The following is a 20927-nucleotide window of genomic DNA, read 5'->3' on the forward strand; positions in this document are numbered from 1 at the left end:
CAGATGGCTCTTAAATTCCCTTGCATGCGAGCTGGACATTCTCATCAGAAAGCCAGGATGATGAATCATTCTAATACGTTAATAATTTTTTACAATAACAATATTTCTAAAAGCTTGGGATCAGAATCATGATATCATGAAATTGACATGAAAAAAGAGACAACTAATTGCTGTTGAACCAGCCTTCCTTATAGCCTAAAGTGCCTTCGGAGAGAAAGTATTCAGACAACTTGAAATTTTCCTAATTTTGTTATGTTGGACTTATTCTAAAATGGATTAAACAAAAATAATCCTCAGCAATCTACACACAATACCCCATAATGACAAAGCGAAAACAGGTTTTTAGAAATGTTTGCTAAATTATTAAACCTAAAAAACAGAAATACCTTATTTATATAAGTATTCATACTCTTTGCATTCTGATACCATTGATCATCCTTGAGTTGTTTCTGCAACTTCATTGGAGTCCACCTGTGGTAAATTCAATTGGTTGGACATGATTTGGAAAGGCACACAGCTATAAGGTCCCACAGTTGACAGTACATGTTAGAGGAAAAACCAAGCCATGAGGTCGAAGGAATTCTCCGTAGAGCTCCGAGACAGGATTGTGTCGAGGCACAGATCTGGGAAAGGGTACTAAAACATTTCTGCAGCATTGAAGGTCCCCAAGAACACAGTGGCTTCCATCTTCCATCATTCTTTTTATTTATTTTTATTTCAAGTTTTATTACGTTTTCTTGTTTTTTCAATCAACCAACAAAACACATTCCAAATTCACAGATGTGGCAGACATAAATAATAAAATAAAATATAAAACAAACAAACTATCAGCGTTCCTATTAGTTATTTCCAGCCTTAGCTGAGACAACGAGCAAATAATTATTTTTTACAGCACCTTACACCCTGACTACACCGCTCGCGTTGCGTGTGCGAGCATTGCAAAATAAATTTAGGAATCTATCTTATTCAATTATTGCACCCACACTGCTCGCGCCTGTCAACGAGCGTCTGCGTTGCCAAGTGCTAAAATAGAAGTCATTCCTATTTCTGACGCAGATCGCGCTGCAAGTCCTGCCTCTCCCATCTTCTCATTGGTTTACAGAAGCAGGTACCCACGTGCCATCTCCTCATTGGTTATACCCACGTGGGTGATTGAAAGACGAACTGTGTTGCCGGTTGTCATGGTAATACTATGAAAGTTTAGATGCCAATCACCATATAAGTTCAAAGATGAAAAAGCCTGGAAGGAGGAGAGATGACTAGAAACGATTCGGTTGACCGTTTTATGTGGGGATTAATTGTTGGAGTAGAGGACCTTGTGCATTTCAGGTAAAATAGTAACCTAATGTTTATATCCCAGGACAAATTAGCTAGCAACAGCAAGCTAGCTAAATAGGACAAATTAGCTAGCAAGTGCAAGCTAACTAGCTAAATTGCCATAAATGTTTAATGCTTTTCGAACTGTCCCCAAATTAATGTCATTGGTTCAGAGATTGTTTTGATATTTTAACCTGCGTGTCATGATCGTGTTTGGTGTAGGGGGACAAAATAAATGTATGCACAATGTCGCACGATGGCGCACACGCGCAGCCGGTTTGGGTTCCGTGTTACACAACATGTGTCTGCTCATTTCCCTAATCACCCCCATTCACTCTGTCCAATTTGAAATATAGTTGAGTAGTGGAGACCAGAGTCTGTCAAACTTGGGCTGTCTCTTGCGGAGGTCATAAGTGAGCTTTTCAAGAGGAAGAAAGTCAACAATATTGTATTAGTATTAGAAGCCCACAATAGAATAATAGAATAATACATTTCTTAGCAAAATATGTGATAGTCATAAACACATTTTCTCTGTCAGGATCAAGAACAAAGTCCTGCTGGGCATTAAGAAGATAGATACACAGGGTCATATTAAACTATACATCTAGCATTTCCTGTGCAGCAGTAATGTATAGATTGCCAAAATCTCTCTACAACTCCAAAATATATGCATATAGGTTCCACTTTCAGAGGTACATATTTTACAGTAAGGAGAAATGTCTGTATTCATTCTATGGAGTCTCACTGGGCTGTAATAAAATGTGTACAAAAATGTGTAATTAGATTCTTTCATTTTTACATTAGTAGAGGAGCAGTATACCCTGTCGCAAACATCCTCCCTTAACTCATCACTGATAGTCAGACAAAGGTCCTTTCCCCAGATTCTTTTCAAATGAGTAAAGGAGGAGCCCCCTTTCTCAGAAAGGACTCTGTAGATATGAGATTTTGCTTTTGATGGATTGTGCAAGAACGGTATCAACTGCATTCAGCTGAGCTCTAAAACTCCCCTTGGAAGTAAATGAGGAAATGACGTGTCTAATTTGAAGATATTTTACAAAATTGGATCTTGGCACATTGAATTCACTGCAGAGCTCTTGAAAGGATTTCAGTGTAGTGGTTTTCTGATGAAACACGTCTGAAAAGGTCCTGATCACTAGATCTATGCCAAAGATGAAAGTTGGCATCACTCAGGGCTTTTGGCAAGTCTGGGTTGCATACTATAGGTGAGTGAAAGCAATTTCTTACAGTCCCTCCATGCTAGTAGGGTGCTGTAAATTACAAAAGTTTTGGCTATGTTGCCCACTTCACTAAAGTTATTCATGAATATAATTGAGCTTAGGGGCAATGAACCACAGGATTGGGCTTCTATCTGAGTCCATATTGAGTCTTGTCTGTTTGTGATCCATGTTAGCATGTTGCGGATTTGGGCAGACCAGTAGTACAATTGAAGGGAGTGAAGGGCAAGACCACCCTTAGATTCAGGTTTCGATAGAGGGGAGAACTTGATCCTAGGTTTTTATTGCCCCATATACATTTGGTGATGCTTTGATTAGTCATTTTGAAAAAGGAAACTAGGAGATTGCATGGGAGCATCTGAAATAAATAGTTCAATCTAGGGAGGATTTTCATACGGATAACATTGATTCTTCTGACTAAGCTAATTGGGAGGGAGATCCAGGTTTGGAGATCATTCTTGATTCGATCCAGGAGTGGGAGATAATTTTCCTTAAAGGCAATTCAGATCTGGTGTTACAAAGATCCCAAGGTATTGAAACCCCTGTGTCTTCCATTGGAACGGACAGAGTGTCTTCATAGAGCTCTTGCGTGTAAGATTGAGAGGGCAAACAGTGGATTTGTTAAAATGTATCTTATGTCCTGAAAACTTGCCGTACTGAGCAATTGAGTCTAAAATGAGAGGGATTTCTCAGGGTAGGATATGTAGAGCAAGACATCATCCACGTAGAGCGAAATCTTGTGCTGCCGGCTGCCTGTAGAAACACCCATAATACTGGATTGCTCCTTATCAACTCTGCCAAAGGCTCCGCCCCCAACAAATAGTGCATGGGGACAGCGAGCATCCTTGTCTTGTGCTACATCCCAAAGGGAATCTGTCAGAATTCAGATCATTAGTAGTCACCATGGTATTTGGATGAAAGTATAGGGACTTAATCCATTTAATAAAGTTGGGGCCCATATTGAACTTTTCTAAGACTGAGAACAGAAAGCTCCACTCCATCCTGTCGAACGTCTTCTCAGCATCCAGTGAAGCCAGCAGGACAGGGGTCTTCTGTGCGTTTACTTGATCAATAATATCAAGAAGACAGAGAATGTTATCAAAAAAGTACCTGTCTCTAATAAATCCAGTTTGGTCCGCTTTTATTATTTTGGGAAGAAGAGTGTTTAGTCTTTTGGCGAGTAATTTGGTAATTATTTTGTAGTCGAAATCCAACAAGCTTATGGGCCGGAAGGACGAGCAACACTGTAATGCGGGCTGTGTACATAGAGTCTGGGAGAGCTCAGTTTTTGCAAAAATCAACCAGCATTGGCAAGAAAATAGGGCTAAACTGGGGCCAAAAAGCTTTGTAGAACTCTCTGGGAAATCCGTCTGGGCCTGGGGACTTGTTAGGTGGCATAGAGGTAATTGCCTCCAGGACCTCCTCAGGAGTGAAGGGGGTTGAGATCTTCTTGGTCGGTCTCTGATAGTTTTGGTAGCGAGATTCCCTCTAAGAAGGAATGGAGTTCTACATATGTACAGTGGGGGGAAAAAGTATTTGATCCCCTGCTGATTTTGTACGTTTGCCCACTGACAAAGAAAGGATCAGTCTATCATTTTAATGGTAGGTTTATTTGAACAGTTGAGAGACAGAATAACAACAAAGAAATCCAGAAAAACGCATGTCAAAAATGTTATAAATTGATATGCATTTTAATGAGGGAAATAAGTATTTGACCCCCTCTCAATCAGAAAGATTTCTGGCTCCCAGGTGTCTTTTATACAGGTAACGAGCTGAGATTAGGAGCACACTCTTAAAGGGAGTGCTCCTAACCGCAGCTTGTTACCTGTAAAAAAAGACACCTGTCCACAGAAGCAATCAGATTCCAAACTCTCCACCATGGCCAAGACCAAAGAGCTCTCCAAGGATGTCAGGGACAAGATTGTAGACCTACACAAGGCTGGAATGGGCTACAAGATCATCGCCAAGCAGCTTGGTGAGAAGGTGACAACATTTGGTGTGATTATTCGCAAATGGAAGAAACACAAAAGAACTGTCAATATCCCTCGGCCTGGGGCTCCATGCAAGATTTCACCTCGTGGAGTTGCAATGATCATGAGAACGGTGAGGAATCAGCCCAGAACTACAAGGGAGGATCTTGTCAATGATCTCAAGGCAGCTGGGACCATAGTCACCAAGAAAACAATTGGTAACACACTACACCGTGAAGGACTGAAATCCTGCAGCGCCCGCAAGGTCCCCCTGCTCAAGAATACATATACATGCCCGTCTGACGTTTGCCAATGAACATCTGAATGACTCAGAGGATAACTGGTGAAAGTGTTGTGGTCAGATGAGACCAAAATGGAGCTCTTTGACATCAACTCAACTCGCCGTGTTTGGAGGAGGAGGAATGCTGCCTATGACCCCAAGAACACCATCTCCACCGTCAAACATGGAGGTGGAAACATTATGCTTTGGGGGTGTTTTTCCCCTAAACTAAAGGGAGGAAAGGGAGGGTGGCTGCCGTCAACGACAGCACTTGTGCTACACCCCCCCTCCCCAACCCATCTATACAGGAGGTGGTTCTGGCTCTGGCCTATTGGCCTCCAGAATGCAGACAGACTTGCTCAGTTTCGGGCCGTAGGCAGACTCCCCTCGTTCCGGATCGTAGGCAGACCTCTTCAGTTCCACACTGTAGGCAGACTCATTTAATACACAGTTAATCCTATTTAGTTCCAGATCGTCAACAGACTTACTTAGTTCCGGGTTGCTGATAGACTCCCTTGGTTCTGGGTCACAGGCAGACTCACCCGGTTCTGGGTCGCAGGCAGACCCCTTCGGTTCCGGGTCGCAGGCAGACCCCTTCGGTTCCGGGTCGCAGGCAGACTCCCACGGTTCCGGGTCGCAGGCAGACTCCCACGGTTCCGGGTCGCAGGCAGACTCCCACGGTTCCGGGTCGCAGGCAGACTCCCACGGTTCCGGGTCGCAGGCAGACTCCCTCGGTTCCGGGTCGCAGGCAGACTCCCTCGGTTCCGGATCACAGGCAGTCTCCCTCGGTTCCAGACTAGACACTGTTGCCGGATACTCTGGACTGCACACTGGTGCCGGATACTCTGGACTGCACACTGTTGCCGGATACTCTGGACTGCACACTGTTGCCGGATACTCTGGACTGCACACTGTTGCCGGATACTCTGGACTGCACACTGTTGCTGGATACTCTGGACTGCACACTATTGCCGGATACTCTGGACTGCACACTATTGCCGGATACTCTGGACTGTACACTATTGCTGAACTCTCGAGGCTGGGCTGACGCACTGGAAGCCTGATGCTTGGTACTGGTACTGGATGTGCCAGTCTGGGGACACGCACCTCAGGGCTAGTGCGGGGAGCGGGAACAGGCCGAGTCGGACTGGGTTGACGCACTGAAAGCCTGATGCGTGGTGCTGGTACTGGAGGTATCAGCCTGGGAACACGCACCTCAGGGCTAGTGCGGGAACAGGCCGAGTCGGACTGGGTTGACGCACTGAAAGCCTGATGCGTGGTGCTGGTACTGGAGGTATCAGCCTGGGAACACGCACCTCAGGGTTTGTGCGGGGAGCGGGAATAGGCCGAGTCTGACTGGGTTGACGCACTGGAAGCCTGATGCGTGGTGCTGGTACTGGAGATATCAGCCTGGGAACACGCACCTCAGGGCTAGTGCGGGGAGCAGGAACAGGACGTACAGGACTGGGCTGACGCACTGGAAGCCAGGTGCGTGGTGCTGGTACTGGACGTGCCAGACTAGGGGTTCGCACTTCAGGGCTAGTGCGGGGAGTGGGAACAGGACGAGTTGGACTGGGCTGACGAACTGGAGGCCTGGTGCGTGGTGCTGGTACTATCTTCACCAGACAGCTTGCACGCACCTCAGGACTAGTATAAAACGCTAACTCAGGTGATATCATTAGGACACGCTCTGTAGGGTGAATGTCGTGCCTAATACACCAACACAGTAGCTCTCTCATTCCTTTCTCCTCCAACTCCTTTATAGTCTCTGTTTCTCTCACCTCCAATTTTACCCCGACTAGCTCTGGTTCCATCCTCGGCTCCACCGATCTGTCCGTGTGCCCCCCCAAAAAATGTCTTGGGGATGCCTCTCCGGTTTCCTCGCCAGTCGTGTACCCCGGCAGCGTTCCCGGTCCTCACCAGACTTCCTCCATGGGCCCTCTCCGGCCAGAATCTGCTCCCACGTCCATTTCTCCCGCCAGTCCATATCGAATTCCCCTTGCTCCGCTGCTTGGTCCATTTGTGGTGGGAGATTCTGTAACGGTTGTCGTCGGGAATGGAGGACCAAAACGCAGCAGGAATGTGGATGCTCATCTTGTATTTATTTTAAAACAAAGTGAACACCAAAATAACAAAAACGAAGAACTCACGAACAACAAAACAGTCTTGTCACACTCACACAGACAAAACAAGAAACAATCTCCCACAACACTACACCAAACAATTACCCATATATAGGACTCTCAATCAGAGGCAACGAGAAACACCTGCCTCCAATTGAGAGTCCAGCACCCAAACCTAAACATAGAAAACCTAAACTAGACAGAATGCAGAAATACAACCTAGAACATAGTAACCTTGAACATACACCCAAAACCCAGGAACACATAAATCAAACACCCCTCTACAACACACACAAAACCCCCACCATACAAAACAAACATCCCTCTGCCACGTCCTGACCAAAATACTAAACAACTACTCCCTCTGCTGGTCAGGACGTGACAATTATAGACTGATCATTTCTTTGTCAGTGGGCAAACGTACAAAATCAGCAGGGGATCAAATATTTTTTTCCCTCACTGTACATATTTTCCAAATTGGTCACAATGATCAGATGATTCATTTATTTCTGAAAAGTATAATACGTCGAACATCTTCCTCTACAAGGCACCTGAATCAATTACCTTGTCCTCCCGGCGTCTGGTTTTGTGACATGGGGACTTGTCCATTTCTTCATCTTTAATTAAGACCTCAAGTTCCGGTCTTGGACTGCAGTCTTCCAGCTTTACTGATGCCATCTCTGGGTCCTGCTGTAGGCCTTCACACAGGGCTCCACTGTCACAATCAGGACACATTGATGCTATAGTTCTGAGCACAGTGTGAAAGGAAAGCAGCAAGCTGGGTTTGTCCTCGCCGTCCTTAAATAAAGACCAATATAAAATGAATTAATGTTGATTAAAGAGGTAGTAGGATTAAAAGGGATTGACTATTGTTGTGCTCTCACGCTATGCTGTATAGTTCATTGAGCATGAGGAACAGCCTATGTATACAACAAGCTGATAACGGTTGATGGAAGAAAGCATTTTAAAACTGGACACTAATGTAATAGTTGCATTCTTGTTCTAGTTCCACAAACATAGCAAAAAAACAACAGTGTAACACAAATACAAAAGTTATTCAAGAATTCACATGGAATGGGACAAAATAGCACATCAAGATTTGCATATACTCTGCATTCACTTCAGTTGAGTGGTCTGGGATTTGGACCTCACTTTCACATCCAATATCTATTGAGCTTTTTGTCTAAAAATAAATTCAACAGTTCCATATCATGTGAGAAATAGGCCAACAGTAAGACAAAGATCATAGCATGTTCCAGATAACATGGCCAGTGTTGAATGAATGAAACTCCGCTCAATATCCCCCAATCCCCAAAATATTAGTTATATTACCTGTCCATTTTCCAATGAGCCATGGTCAGGATAAAACAATGGTACAGCCTCTTCCCTCAGCCTAAGAGTTTTGTGCATTGCCTACCCTACCATTTCTGCATTAGCATAGCTTTCTTTGGTTAATGGAGCATGACAAAGGCGGCTATTATTGGAAAGGCCAGACATATCCCTCTGAACAAATTACAACCACCTTTGCAGATGCTCACGACTTTTTTTCAGGAAGCGAAAAAGAGTTTGCTTCTGTGTCTGACATCCAGAGTTGATGCACTTCTTCCCTGGCATTTTTAGGCTACTGAATTAACTGTGCTAGGGTACTCCGTGTTCTTGGAGAGAGAAACAGGGCAATGCAGGGAAAAGGGAGGGGCTCAGATGGACAGGTACAGTGCCTTCTGAAAGTATTCATACTCCTTGACTTATTCCCCATTTTGTTGTGTTACAGCCTGAATTCAAAATGGATTAAATATATTTTTTCCTCTCACCCATCTACACACAATACCCCATAATGACAAAGTGAAAACATGTTTTTAGACAATTTTTGCAGATTTATTGAAAATGAAATACAGAAATATCTCATTTACATAAGTATTCACACCCAAGTCAATACTTTACAGAAGCAGCTTTCGCAGCGATTACAGCTGTGAGTCTTTCTGGGTAAAGGCCTCCGCAAGCTTCCCAGCCAAAACAGTTTGGAAGAGTGCATGCATATATTATCATTACATTTCGGGACGTTTTCGGCTGTTTGGGCGCACAACATTGTTTCTAGAGGCAAGCCGAGTTCGTGGGCCGAAGTCTACGCCCCTTCGTCAGTGATTGGTCAACAGTAAAGATGATTCAATAAAGTCTTTGTTGTCATTCAACGAGAGATTAACCGTTTTCATTTATTTTTTTTCATTGAGAAATACTGCCCCAAACATCTTAGTTAGATGTCAAATTCTGCGACTAAGATCTCCTCTGCAAAAACGTCAAAATGTATGACAGATTTCTTTTGTTATTTTAGATTAATCCTGACTATTTTGAGGTAGCGTATACTGGCTACGGTGTCTGCTACGGTGTCTCAAAATTGACAAACAGTACTATTGCGAAGGTATTTTAAGGGAGTATGCGAGCACACTCGTTCGGTTCGGCTAGGCGCCAGACAATCTGAAGCATGCTGACGCCTTAATATATCCTCTACGGGATTGGTGTCCCTATACCGGGACGGTTGAGCTAACGTGCATGATGTTGTAAGTAACAGCAAACTTTCAAAGACATAGACATGTCTTATATGGGCAGAAAGCTTAAATTCTTGTTAATCTAACTACACTGTCCAATTTACAGTAGCTATTACAGTGAAAAAATACCATGCTATTGTTTGAGGAAAGTGCACAACAACAAACAACGTTTATCACGGCAACTGGTTTGATACATTCACCTCTGAAGGTAAATAATGTACTTAAATTCAGTAATCTTGCTCTGATTTGTAATCCTGAGGGTCCCAGAGATAAAATGTAGCATAGTTTTGTTTGATAAAATCTATTTTTATATTCAAATGTAGGAACTGGGTTCTACAGTTTGAACCCCTGCTGTCTCTGACTCCACACCCACCCTGCCCGGCCATCTAGATGAGTGAAAGTTAGTGTATAAGCTAATGATCCATCATGTATGACATTCCTGTGAGTGTGTAAACTTAAATTTTGTATTATCATATAATTTTTGTAGGTTCTCTATAGTTATATACTTGAAATAGTATCAATTGACCAATTCGGCACATTTGGGCAGACTTGATACAAAATATTGTCCAGTATTGCAATGCTTCATTGGATCAATCTGAAACTTTGCTCCTAAAATGCAATATTATATTATGGCCTTTCTCTTGCATTTCAAAAATGATGGAACAAAAAAAAATAATAATAGAAAACACATTTTTTTGGTTTGTATTATCTTTTACTAGATCTAATCTGTTCTATTCTCCAACATTAATTTCACATTTCCACAAACTTCAAAGTGTTTCCTTTCAAATGGTATCAAGTATATGCCTATCCTTGTTTCAGGTCCTGAGCTACAGGCAGATAGATTTGGGTATAAAAAATGTCTTAAAATCTCTGTCAAAGTGGTTGTTGATCGTTGCTAGACAACCATTTTCACGTCTTGTCATAGATTTTCAAGCAAATTTAAGTCAAAACTGTAACTCGGCCACTTAGGAACATTCACTGTTTTCTTGGTAAGCAACTCCAGTGTAGATGTGGCCTTGTGTTTTAGATTATTGTCCTGCTGAAAGGTGAATTAATCTCCCAGTGTCTGGTGGAAAGCAGACTAAACCAGGTTTTCCTCTAGGATTTTGCCTGTGCTTAGCTCCATTACGTTTATTTTTTAACCTGAAAAACTTCCCAGTCCTTAACAATTACAAATATACCCATAACATGATGCAGCCATCACTATGCTTGACAATATGTAGAGTGGTACTCAGTAATGTGTTGTATTGGATTTTCCCCAAGCATAACACTTTGCAGTATTACTTTAGTGCCTTGTTGCAAACAGGATGCATGTTTTGGAATATTTTTCTTCCGTCCAGGCTTCCTTCTTTTCACTCTGTCAATTAGGTTAGTATTGTGGAGTAACTACAATTGTCACGCCTGCTCCCGCTCTTGCTCCCCAGCATTACGCACACCTGCCTTCCCCCCCCATCACGCGCCTCAGTGATTATTGGACTCACCTGGATTCAATCACCTCTGTCATTACCTTCCCTATATCTGTCTGGTTCCCCGCTATGTTCCCTGCTTCTGCATTAATGTTCGTATGTCTTTGTATACCCGTGTACTGACGCTGTTCCTGTTCTGTTCCGCATTAAATGTTCAACTCCCCATACCTGCTTCTCATCCCCGGCGTCGGTCCTTACAACAGTATTGCTGATCCATCCTCTGTTTTCACAGCCATTAAACTCTGCTTTAAAATCACCTTTGGCCTCATTCAATACCTGAGAGGTTTCCTTCCACTCCGGCAACTGAGTTAGGAAGGACACCTGTATCTTTGTAGTGACTGTGTGTATTGATACACCATCCAAAGTGTAATTAATAACTTCACCATGCTCAAACGGATATTCAATGTGTGCTTTTTTTTAACCCATTTTACCAATAGGTGCCTTCTTTGCGAGGATTGGAAAACGTCCCTGGTGTTTGTGGTTAAACTTCTCAACTGAGGAACCTTACAGATAATTGAATGTGTGGGGTACAGAGATGAGGTAGTCATTCATAAATCATGTTAAACACTATCATTGCACACAGAGTGAGCCCATGAAACTTATTATGTGACTTGTTAAGGACATTTTTACTCGTGAACTTATTTAGGCTTGCCATAACAAGGGGTTGAATACTTACTGACTCAAGACATTTCAGCTTTTAATTTTTAATGCATTTGTAAGCATTTTGAAAAATATTATTCCACTTTTTACATTATGGAGTATTGTGTGTAGACCAGTGGTAACAAATCTCAATTGAATACATTTTAAATTCAGGCTGTAACGCAACAAAATGTGGAAAAGTCATAAGGGGTATGAATACTTTCTGAAGGCAGTGTAACTCTACACCACTCTTCACCACACAGAAATATATCAACTCTTCAACAGTTAACTCTAAAAAGTCTGCCGTAGACTTTGGAACTACAGTAGAAAAGGAACATAACACTTGGTAGAACTTTCTTTTACTGTACATAAATAACTGTGTAATTAACTTTACTGAACAAAAATACAAACGCAACATGTAAAGTGTTGGTCCCATGTTTAATGAGCTGAAATAAACTATTCCAGAAATGTTCTATACCACAAAAACCTTATACCTCTCAAATTGTGTGCACAAATGTGTTTACATCTATGTTAGTGAGCATTTCTCCTTTGCCAAGGTTATCCATCCACCTGACAGGTGTGGCATATCAAGAAGCTGATTAAATGGCATGATCATTACACAGGTGCACCTTGTGCTGGGACAATAAAAGGCCACTCTAAAATGTGCAGTTTTGTCACACAACACAATGCCACAGATGTCTCAAGTTTTGAGGGAGCGTGCAATTGGCATGCTGACTGCAGAAATGTCCACCAGCGCTGTTGCCAGATAATTGAATATTAATTTATCAACCATAAGCCTCCTCCAATGTCGTTTTAGAGAATTTGGCAGTACATTCAACAGGCCTCACAACCACAGATGACGTGTAACCACGTCAGCCCAGGACCTCCACATCCAGCTTCTTCACCTGCGGGATAGTCTGAGTAGGGGTGATGAGTAGTATTTCTGTCTCTAATAATGCACTTTTGTGAGGGAAAAATCATTCCTATTGGCTGGGCCTGGCTTCCCAGTGGGTGGGCCTATGCCCTTCCAGCCCCACCCATGGCTGCACCCCTGCCCAGTCATGTGAAATGCATTGATTAGGGCCTAATGAATTTATTTAAACTGACTGATTTCCTTTTATGAACTGTAACTCAGTACAATCTTTGAAATTGTTGCATGCTGCATTTAAATTTTTGTTCAGTATAAAAATACATTGTAATAATTGGTAATTAATTAGTTAATTGTTCCATTATCTTGCTCACCATTACATCCAGTCTGATTTGTGCCAGATGTTATTCCTGATGTCTTGTGAACCAGGCACAACTCAGGGAACCTCAGTAGTTCTAAAGTAGAAGGAGAAATCAAACACTGATCTGCCCATTTTATCTGCTGTCTAGAGCTTGTAACATGGTATGAAAGTCTCTAGATACAATAACTTCTAAATAGAAGTCAGAGTTCAACCTCCTGGTCTCCCCTGTGTGTGCTACTCCCCCTCCCATTGAATTGTATGTAATCTGAGCATTTATGTCAACGACTCTGAACGATCTATTTAGATAATCAACTGACAACTGGATCACCTTTCTCTCTTTCCCCCTGCTGTGTGTCCCATTCTCTCTATGTCTCGTTTTATCATTCTTCTCTCCCCTACCTATCTTTCTCTCCCTCCTCTTTAGCTCTCCTCCCTTCCTCCTCTCTCTTCCTCCCTCTTTCTCTCAAATCAAATCAAATGTTATTTGTCACTCTTCTTAAACAACAGGTATCAGCTAACAACAAATTGCTTACTTCCCAACAATGCAGAGAGAAAAATATAGAAATATAACATGAGGAATAAATACACAATGAGTAACGATAACTTGGTTAGATACATTGTACCGAGTTGATGTGCTGTGGCACGAGGTAATAGATATGTACATATAGGTAGGGATAACGTGACTAGGTAACAGCTGTGCAATAGCAGAGAAAACACTATGACTTATTCTTGTCTTCCTCGCTCCTGTCTCTTTTTCTCTAGTTCACTCTACCAATTTGTATATAATGTATGTTAACTCTGTGTAAACTCCTCTGTCTGTATTCTGTCTCTAAATGTTGTCTATCACTAGCAGTACCATATCACAAAGTAACATTTTGAGTATGTGTAAATGTACTTGGTGAATAAAGGTGATTCTGATTCTATCCCCAGAGTGTGCCCATGGCTGGTTTGGGGCGGACTGTGCTCAGCCCTGTGCGTGTCTGAACAGTGGTGTGTGTGACCGTCGCAGTGGAGAGTGCAGCTGTGGCCCAGGATGGGTAGGACAGCACTGTCAGACAGGTAAGGAACACGAATCTTAACCATGTTGCCCTAAGACCTGTACTTTCTTGTACTCTGACCTGACTTACTGAGTGTGTATGTGTGTGTTTTAGTATGTCTTGTCAATGTTGTTGCATGTGTATTTATATGTGTGATCAGGGTTGGGTGGTAACAGATTACATATAAATCAGGATTACATAATCCGATTACAAAAATGAAGTAACTGTAATCAACCTGGATTACTTAAAATAACAATGTGTACTCGGATTACAGTTACTTCATTTTTGTAATCGGATAATGTAATCCTGATTTATATGTAATCTGTTACAACCCAACCCTGATCAAATTCTGACGAAGTTTAGATAGTAACCAACCTGGATTACTTAAAAAAAAAGATGTGTACTCGGATTACAGTTACATTCTTAAAAACATCTGCTTTAATCTAAATTTAGTCAGAATTTCAGTTGTTTAGCGCACCCTCAATTCTTGTCATATGTTCTCATCACAGCAAGATTCCATTGTCCTGCTAATCACTTATCAAGGGTGGATGGCTTCTTTTGTATTCAGACCAGTTGAATGAATAGGTTGCTTCCAAAACATTTCTACATGGCCCACTGGTCAATCAGAGAGTTGTCTGGACTCCACAGTGTTCCTTCTTGCTGCTTTGTAGCCTATTTACAGTTCACTTTCACTCTCTATCCTTTGTGAGCTCCAGTAGTGGGAGAGAAAAATGCTTTCTGGTTGCACAACATTTCAAAATGCAATCGTGGGAAAAACATTGTTTCAAGCAAACCAATGTTGCTACTGTTGAAGAGAGAACTGTCTCAGCTTTCTGTAGGTCTATATTTTATTCATCAACTCTTATTATTGAGGGAAGGACACTTACGCCGGCCATTCACAGTGAGTTCATAAACCTGTACATAAAATGTATGGTTAGATATCAATTACACAGCTAAGTATCAGCCAAATTACTTTCTCAGGTATTGCCAGATGTGATATTCCCACTTAGCAACGAGCACTTGGTGGGCAGAGTAATGGCTCTGCGGTGTGACAGCAGATCTGCCTGTCAGCTCAACAGATAGAGGGCTCACGACAGGCTGCTTTTACTCATTGAGCAGCCACTCTCATCCCGCTGGTGAGACATTTTCTTCACACTGCCTAGTCACACTACAGCTGCCCCTTGGGGCAAGCCGCTTTACTCGGCGTCAAGCCAGAGGCATGCCTGCTCCCCATCACAGCTTATTATTATATTTTCTATATATTGGATGTCATGGCAAAAGCATGTTTTTGGAAAAGTACTTTAAATGATTATGTGTGGGCAAAATTATTTCAGGATCTGGGTGTCACGACTATCTTAGGTAGCAGGAAAGGGGCAGAGTCAAGTGCAGGAGACTGAGGTCCGGTAACACAGAGGTTTATTACACCGTTGAATAAGGTAGCCGCATGGCAGAGTGCGCACCACACCCAAAAGGAGAATAGCTCCAAAACCGCATACGCACGGGGCGCAGCCCGGCAATACAAAAAGACTGACCCAAAAACACGCTGTGATACAAAGGCAGCGCAAAATACCACCTGCTTACTTACATGGCAATGAAAACAATCCCGCACGAATTCCCAAACAAAAAGGACAAACTAAATACCCCCCCACTAATGACTAACACGGAACAGGTGCGGATCTAGACAGACAAAACCAAAAGACACAGAAACATAGATCGGTGGCAGCTAGTAGGCCGGCGACGACGACCGCCGAGCACCGCCCGACCGGGGAGGGGCGCCACTTTCTGTGGACGCTGTGACACTGGGTCCACAGGTGACAACAAATAAATGAAATCAAATTGTATTGGTCATATACAACTGGCAGGCTTCTCACACAATGCAATAGTGACAAATGTGAACAATCAAATAAGTGACAGTAAATATAAAATATAGTAATACTACAAATAATAAAAAGAAAACACTAAAGAAACATGCTAATAAAATAGAATAAGATCAAAAAAGACTGTTTATTCATGCGCATAGTGAGTGGGGTAAAATTAAAAAATACAGTACAGTAGTAGCAGCATAGTTAAAATTATGAGTATGTACAGGAGTTAAGGTAACATGACCATTGCAGTGGTCTGGTACGCTATAGTAATTCCAGTGTGTACAGAATATGAATAATGCTAAGTGTGTGGTAGCTTGTAGTAGTCAGCCCGGGGTTCAGCTGTTGAACAGTCTTTTGGCTTGGGAGAAGAAGCTGGCTTTGAGCCTGATGGTCAGAGACTTGATGCTCCGGTACAGTTCTCCCCTGCACACCTTCTTCTTGGCCCCCTTTACAGACAGAAACCTAACCTACAAAGTGAGATAAGTATTATAAATGACACTATGTTAACATATTTCCCTCCCCACCCCCTATATTTTATATTCCTTTATTGTGACAGTTGGTAAAGAAACTTAGACAGATCAAATCAAAGTTTATTTGTCACGTGCGCCGAAATGCTTACTTTTACAGGCTCTAACCAATAGTGCAAAAAAGGTATTAGGTGAACAATAGGTCGGTAAAGAAATAAAACAACAGTAAAAAGACAGGCTATAAACAGTAGCGAAGCTATAAAAGTAACGAGGCTACATACAGACACCGGTTAGTCAGGCTGATTGAGGTAGTATGTACATGTAGATATGGTTAAAGTGACTATGCATATATGATGAACAAAGAGTAGCAGTAGCGTAAAAGAGGGGTTGGCGGTTGGCGGGTGGCGGGACACAATGCAGATAGCCCGGTTAGCCAATGTGCGGGAGCACTGGTTGGTCGACCCAATTGAGGTAGTATGCACATGAATGTATAGTTAAAGTGACTATGCATATATATTAAACAAAGAGTAGCAGCAGCGTAAAGAGGGGTTGGGGGGGCACACAATGCAAATAGTCCGGGTAGCCATTTGATTACCTGTTCAGGAGTCTTATGGCTTGGGGGTAAAAACTGTCGAGAAGCCTTTTTGTCCTAGACTTGGCACTCCGGTACCGCTTGCCATGCGGTAGTAGAGAGAACAGTCTATGACTGGGGTGGCTGGGGTCTTTGACAATGTCAGATGTCAGATATTTAATGTAAATGCATTATGTGTTAAAGTTCTGTGCGTGCTTACAAGTTGCTCCTGGACGTCAGCATGGTCTCTAGCAGCTCCAGGTCTTGCCGGTCCTTCAGCAGTAAATGGATGACGTCAGGCAAGGACAAATCTCCAACCGACCCATTGGCCTGGAGAACAGTTAATCATTGTCACACTCCTGAAAACAATTGCAGACCATGATGTTTAAGGCTACAGTAAATAGAAATATGCAAGATGTTACGTTCTTAGCTAGCTGAGTCCTTAGCCTTAAGTTTTCCTCAGTCAGTAGATATAGATATATAGATATAGTCATATTCCAACATAATACAGGAAAGTTTAAATTTAATTTGTCTCCAGAAGGGTTCTTAGGTCTTTAGACAGGTTTGGATGATCCTTGGAGAGAATTTTCAATCGCTTTGAGAGTGCATTGTGGGAAATTATGCTGTCAATAGCCCACCATGTCAATTTTATGTCCTCTTCACTACCTTCTTTAGTGTTTGAGGGTAAGTCATAACAGGGCTCACAGTCAGCCTCTACTAAAAAGGAGTTGGTTCTTTCCTGTGGCACAGGAGTTGCAGTTTCCCAGTTGCCTGTTGTATCCATGCCGTGATTACTTGAAATAGCATCAGCCATTGCAGCATATGCAGCTGCAATTTCCTGCTTGTCCCTATCAGCTTCCTTCACGATTCTCCTCCTTTTTCTCCAGTAAGTTGACATGATTAACGTATCTTTCCTTGAGGCACCAAAAAGTAAGGCTTGTCTCTCAAGATGTCTGTAGGTTAATAATAATAATTTAAAAAATGGTTTAGTTTTTTTTACCACTTTTGCTATGATCAAAAGTTATTGAACATGCAATGGTCAATTTAAAATTATGAATCCAAAGAACAGACACAGTAGGGTCTATCCCAAATCCAAATGCGTCACAGGTGAAATTGCATTTAAGCAATGTTTTTAAATTAGTTTAAAAACTATTTGGCCTTTCTTTTCTGGTTATTCAGGAACTCAAAAGTAAAAGAAAACAAACTTCTCAAAAACTGGACTAGAGCCCCTTCAAACCTACTTGTATTACATTCAGTGCCAGCACAAGCTACATCACAGATTTGTTGAAATTACAGGATACATTTCAGACACATTTATATGTAGCTTTCAATAACATTTGTTTTAAATTATATTTTGTTTTATAACTACAACAAATAAGGAAAGCTGTACAAACAAGTCACATTTCTAAAGCATTTTATAGTATAGTGTTCTTCTTCAGCTGGGCTTATCCTGAGATGTCCAAAAATGAACAGCTGTGGTTTATCAGCCGTTGTCACACAACAGCACTGGAGATGTAGACCTTTTCCTTTCTTGGTGGTAACATCCCTCTGAGTGGACACAATTTGCAAGCAGCATGCTCCTGGATTGGATGGGGTTTTGCTCAAGGACCAATGGAATTGCCAAAATGTACTTAACTCCACCCAACCGGGAACCTGCCACCATCTCTGCCGCTTCACTTGAAAAAACAAATACAGTATATCTTCATATTTAAAAAAAAGATATACTCACAGATATCTCTCTGTTATGCATGGGAATATTTTGTAAAAGATTTCCGAAATGAAAATCTGATTTGCTGGGTTTTTTATAGTCTTCAGCAAAAAAATCAAAAACAAAATGATTATTGCTCAGAAAGTTGGGGGTCCAAATAAAATCACCCGTGTGCCAAATTCGGCCCACGGGCCATCATTTGGGAAACCCTGGCTTAAACTTTGTGAGTGCTATACAGTATCATGTCTTTGCTTTTTACAATTTGTTGATGAGCGATATCATTTCTTAATTTATAGCTTAAACATTGTGACTGTTAAATAGGCTAGATAGCACATCTTTCTTTTTGCGTTATTCACACAATTTGTTTATAAGAAGACATGCAGCATAGTTTATACATTTCTTTGAAAGGTTTAAGGCTATATTTGTCAGTTTCTTGCTCTGTTGAGTTTGAATTTGTGTTAGCCTATTTGAAAGCTTACGGGCACTTTTTTTTGCAATTCTAATATCTTTATCATGTTGCCTTCTGTTCTCGTTTTTATTTATCAATAAAAGACAGTAATCGAAACAGTGGATGTGTTTGTATATGCTTAATCATAACAACAGCGTAATTAATAATGTTTTTCGTGGTGTAGCCTACAGAAGGCTATTGGCTCCAATCCAAGGGGGAAGCGCTCTGTCAAGCGGTTGAATATGAGAAGCCGCAGCGCAGACGAGAATAAGCACTTTGATGACAGCAGTTAAAAATGTTCATGTTTTTTGTGCGCTTGTACCCTACACAGCATGTGAGGCTGGCCTGTTTGGCCCAGGGTGTGAGGAGCAGTGTCAATGTAAACATGGGCCCATGTGTGACCACGTCAGCGGAGTGTGTGTGTGTCCTCCTGGCTGGAGGGGATCTCTATGTGACAGAGGTAAGGTCAGATTGTTGACCTAGGATCAGATTAGCCTTTTAGATCATAATGAATGAGATTACATGGACATGGGGAGACTTGATCCTACATCAGCACTCCCACTCTGAGGCTACTATAAATGTATTGAACCTATTTATCACAAGGGCCTGTACATACTGTAAATCATAAGCAGCAGACCGCACGTATTGACTTAATTGAATGTATGTGATTTCCACATTCACCACAGCCTGTCTACCTGGCTCCTATGGGAAGGACTGTGTGCTACGTTGTAACTGTCCCCACGGCACTTCCTGCAACCACGTTTCTGGCGAGTGTGGCTGTCCCCCTGGATTCACTGGCAATGGCTGTGAGCAGAGTGAGTGCCTTGGAACAGACTAGTCTATCCTAGAAGCCAGAGGGATAGGAGAGTAGAGTAACACAGAATGCTTCCTCCCTTCCTTGGTTCCTTGAGGTTAGCACCGATCTATAAGAATCTTTGTGATACTTTCACCAATCCAACCATTTCAGATCTGTGATAACCCCAAGGAAGGAAGGATATGTTTCTGAGGTATTAGAAAAAAGGGCCTGAGGTAGATATGCAGTATATGTATTGGGATTGCTGAATGAAAGTAGAAGATAGTAAATATACGTACAGTTTCCTTATTACTACTACCCAACATGTAGCACACCTTTTTGTGTAGCCCACTGAAAAAGTCCATATATCAGGATATTGTATGGGAGTCAACGTGTGTTATGTGTTTCTCTGCCAGTATGCCAGCCTGGCACATATGGGCTGAACTGTAACCAGGTGTGCCAGTGCTCTGGCACCAACCAGCTATGCCACCCTGACACCGGCCTCTGCTACTGCACCCCCGGTTACCATGGTTACAACTGTAATCAAGGCAAGCACCCCATCACACACATTAACGCACAGACACACACTTTCTAAACCAATGTCACAAAGGAATTCCACTGTTGAAAGTTTAACTTACTATAGTCATAGGTAGGCCCAGGAGGTTTTCCACAATGTGACCTGATCAGAAAACACTATTGACCTTAGTTATGACCTCACCTGATTAGAAAAAAAATGTTCATATTTAAACACAGCTAAGTCCTGTGTGTGTCTGGCTTGACAGAGTGTGACGTAGGACGGTACGGCCCAAACTGCGAGCGGCTGTGCCAGTGTAGGAATGCTGGTGTGTGCCAGACCACCACAGGCACCTGCCAGTGCCTGTCTGGCTACATCGGAGCAGACTGCAACATCAGTGAGTGCCAGCGTGTGCCAGGGGCATGGGCATATCCATTGGCTACAGTTTGTTAGTTACTAAGTATTTATTGTAACGTTAAAAAGTAAAATGGTAATTGTCATTCATTTTTCATCCTATAGCACGAGCACTACCAAGTAACGTTTTGTATGGTCTCCTCTCTTTCCCTACTCTTTTCCTCTGGTTCTACCAGCTTGCCCATCAGGGCGTTATGGGCAGGATTGTGCCAGGGTGGCTTTGTGTGGGGAGGGGGCACGGAGTGACCCCGAGACGGGCAGGTGTGTGTGCAAGGTCGGCCAGAGGGGAGAAGACTGCGGACAGGGTA

The 20927-nt window shown here is 42.3% G+C and overlaps 1 protein-coding gene across 5 annotated transcripts in view; it reads left to right on the forward strand.

The window, feature by feature from the left end:
- The window catches only part of LOC123726227 (multiple epidermal growth factor-like domains protein 6), a 134256-nt gene that overhangs the window by 105602 nt on the left and 7727 nt on the right, over window positions 1-20927 (forward strand). For 4 of the 5 annotated variants that reach the window (XM_045693368.1, XM_045693371.1, XM_045693370.1 and 1 more), the window contains 6 exons: window positions 13733-13861; window positions 19230-19358; window positions 19585-19713; window positions 20108-20239; window positions 20474-20602; window positions 20796-20924. In XM_045693368.1, coding sequence (XP_045549324.1) covers window positions 13733-13861; window positions 19230-19358; window positions 19585-19713; window positions 20108-20239; window positions 20474-20602; window positions 20796-20924 — 777 coding nt within the window. The remainder of the gene's footprint in view (window positions 1-13732; window positions 13862-19229; window positions 19359-19584; window positions 19714-20107; window positions 20240-20473; window positions 20603-20795; window positions 20925-20927) is intronic. The other variant, XM_045693372.1, reaches the window with a different exon arrangement.

Source organism: Salmo salar, chromosome ssa13 (genome assembly GCF_905237065.1).
Source record: "Salmo salar chromosome ssa13, Ssal_v3.1, whole genome shotgun sequence".
Taxonomy (NCBI): Eukaryota; Metazoa; Chordata; class Actinopteri; order Salmoniformes; family Salmonidae; genus Salmo; species Salmo salar.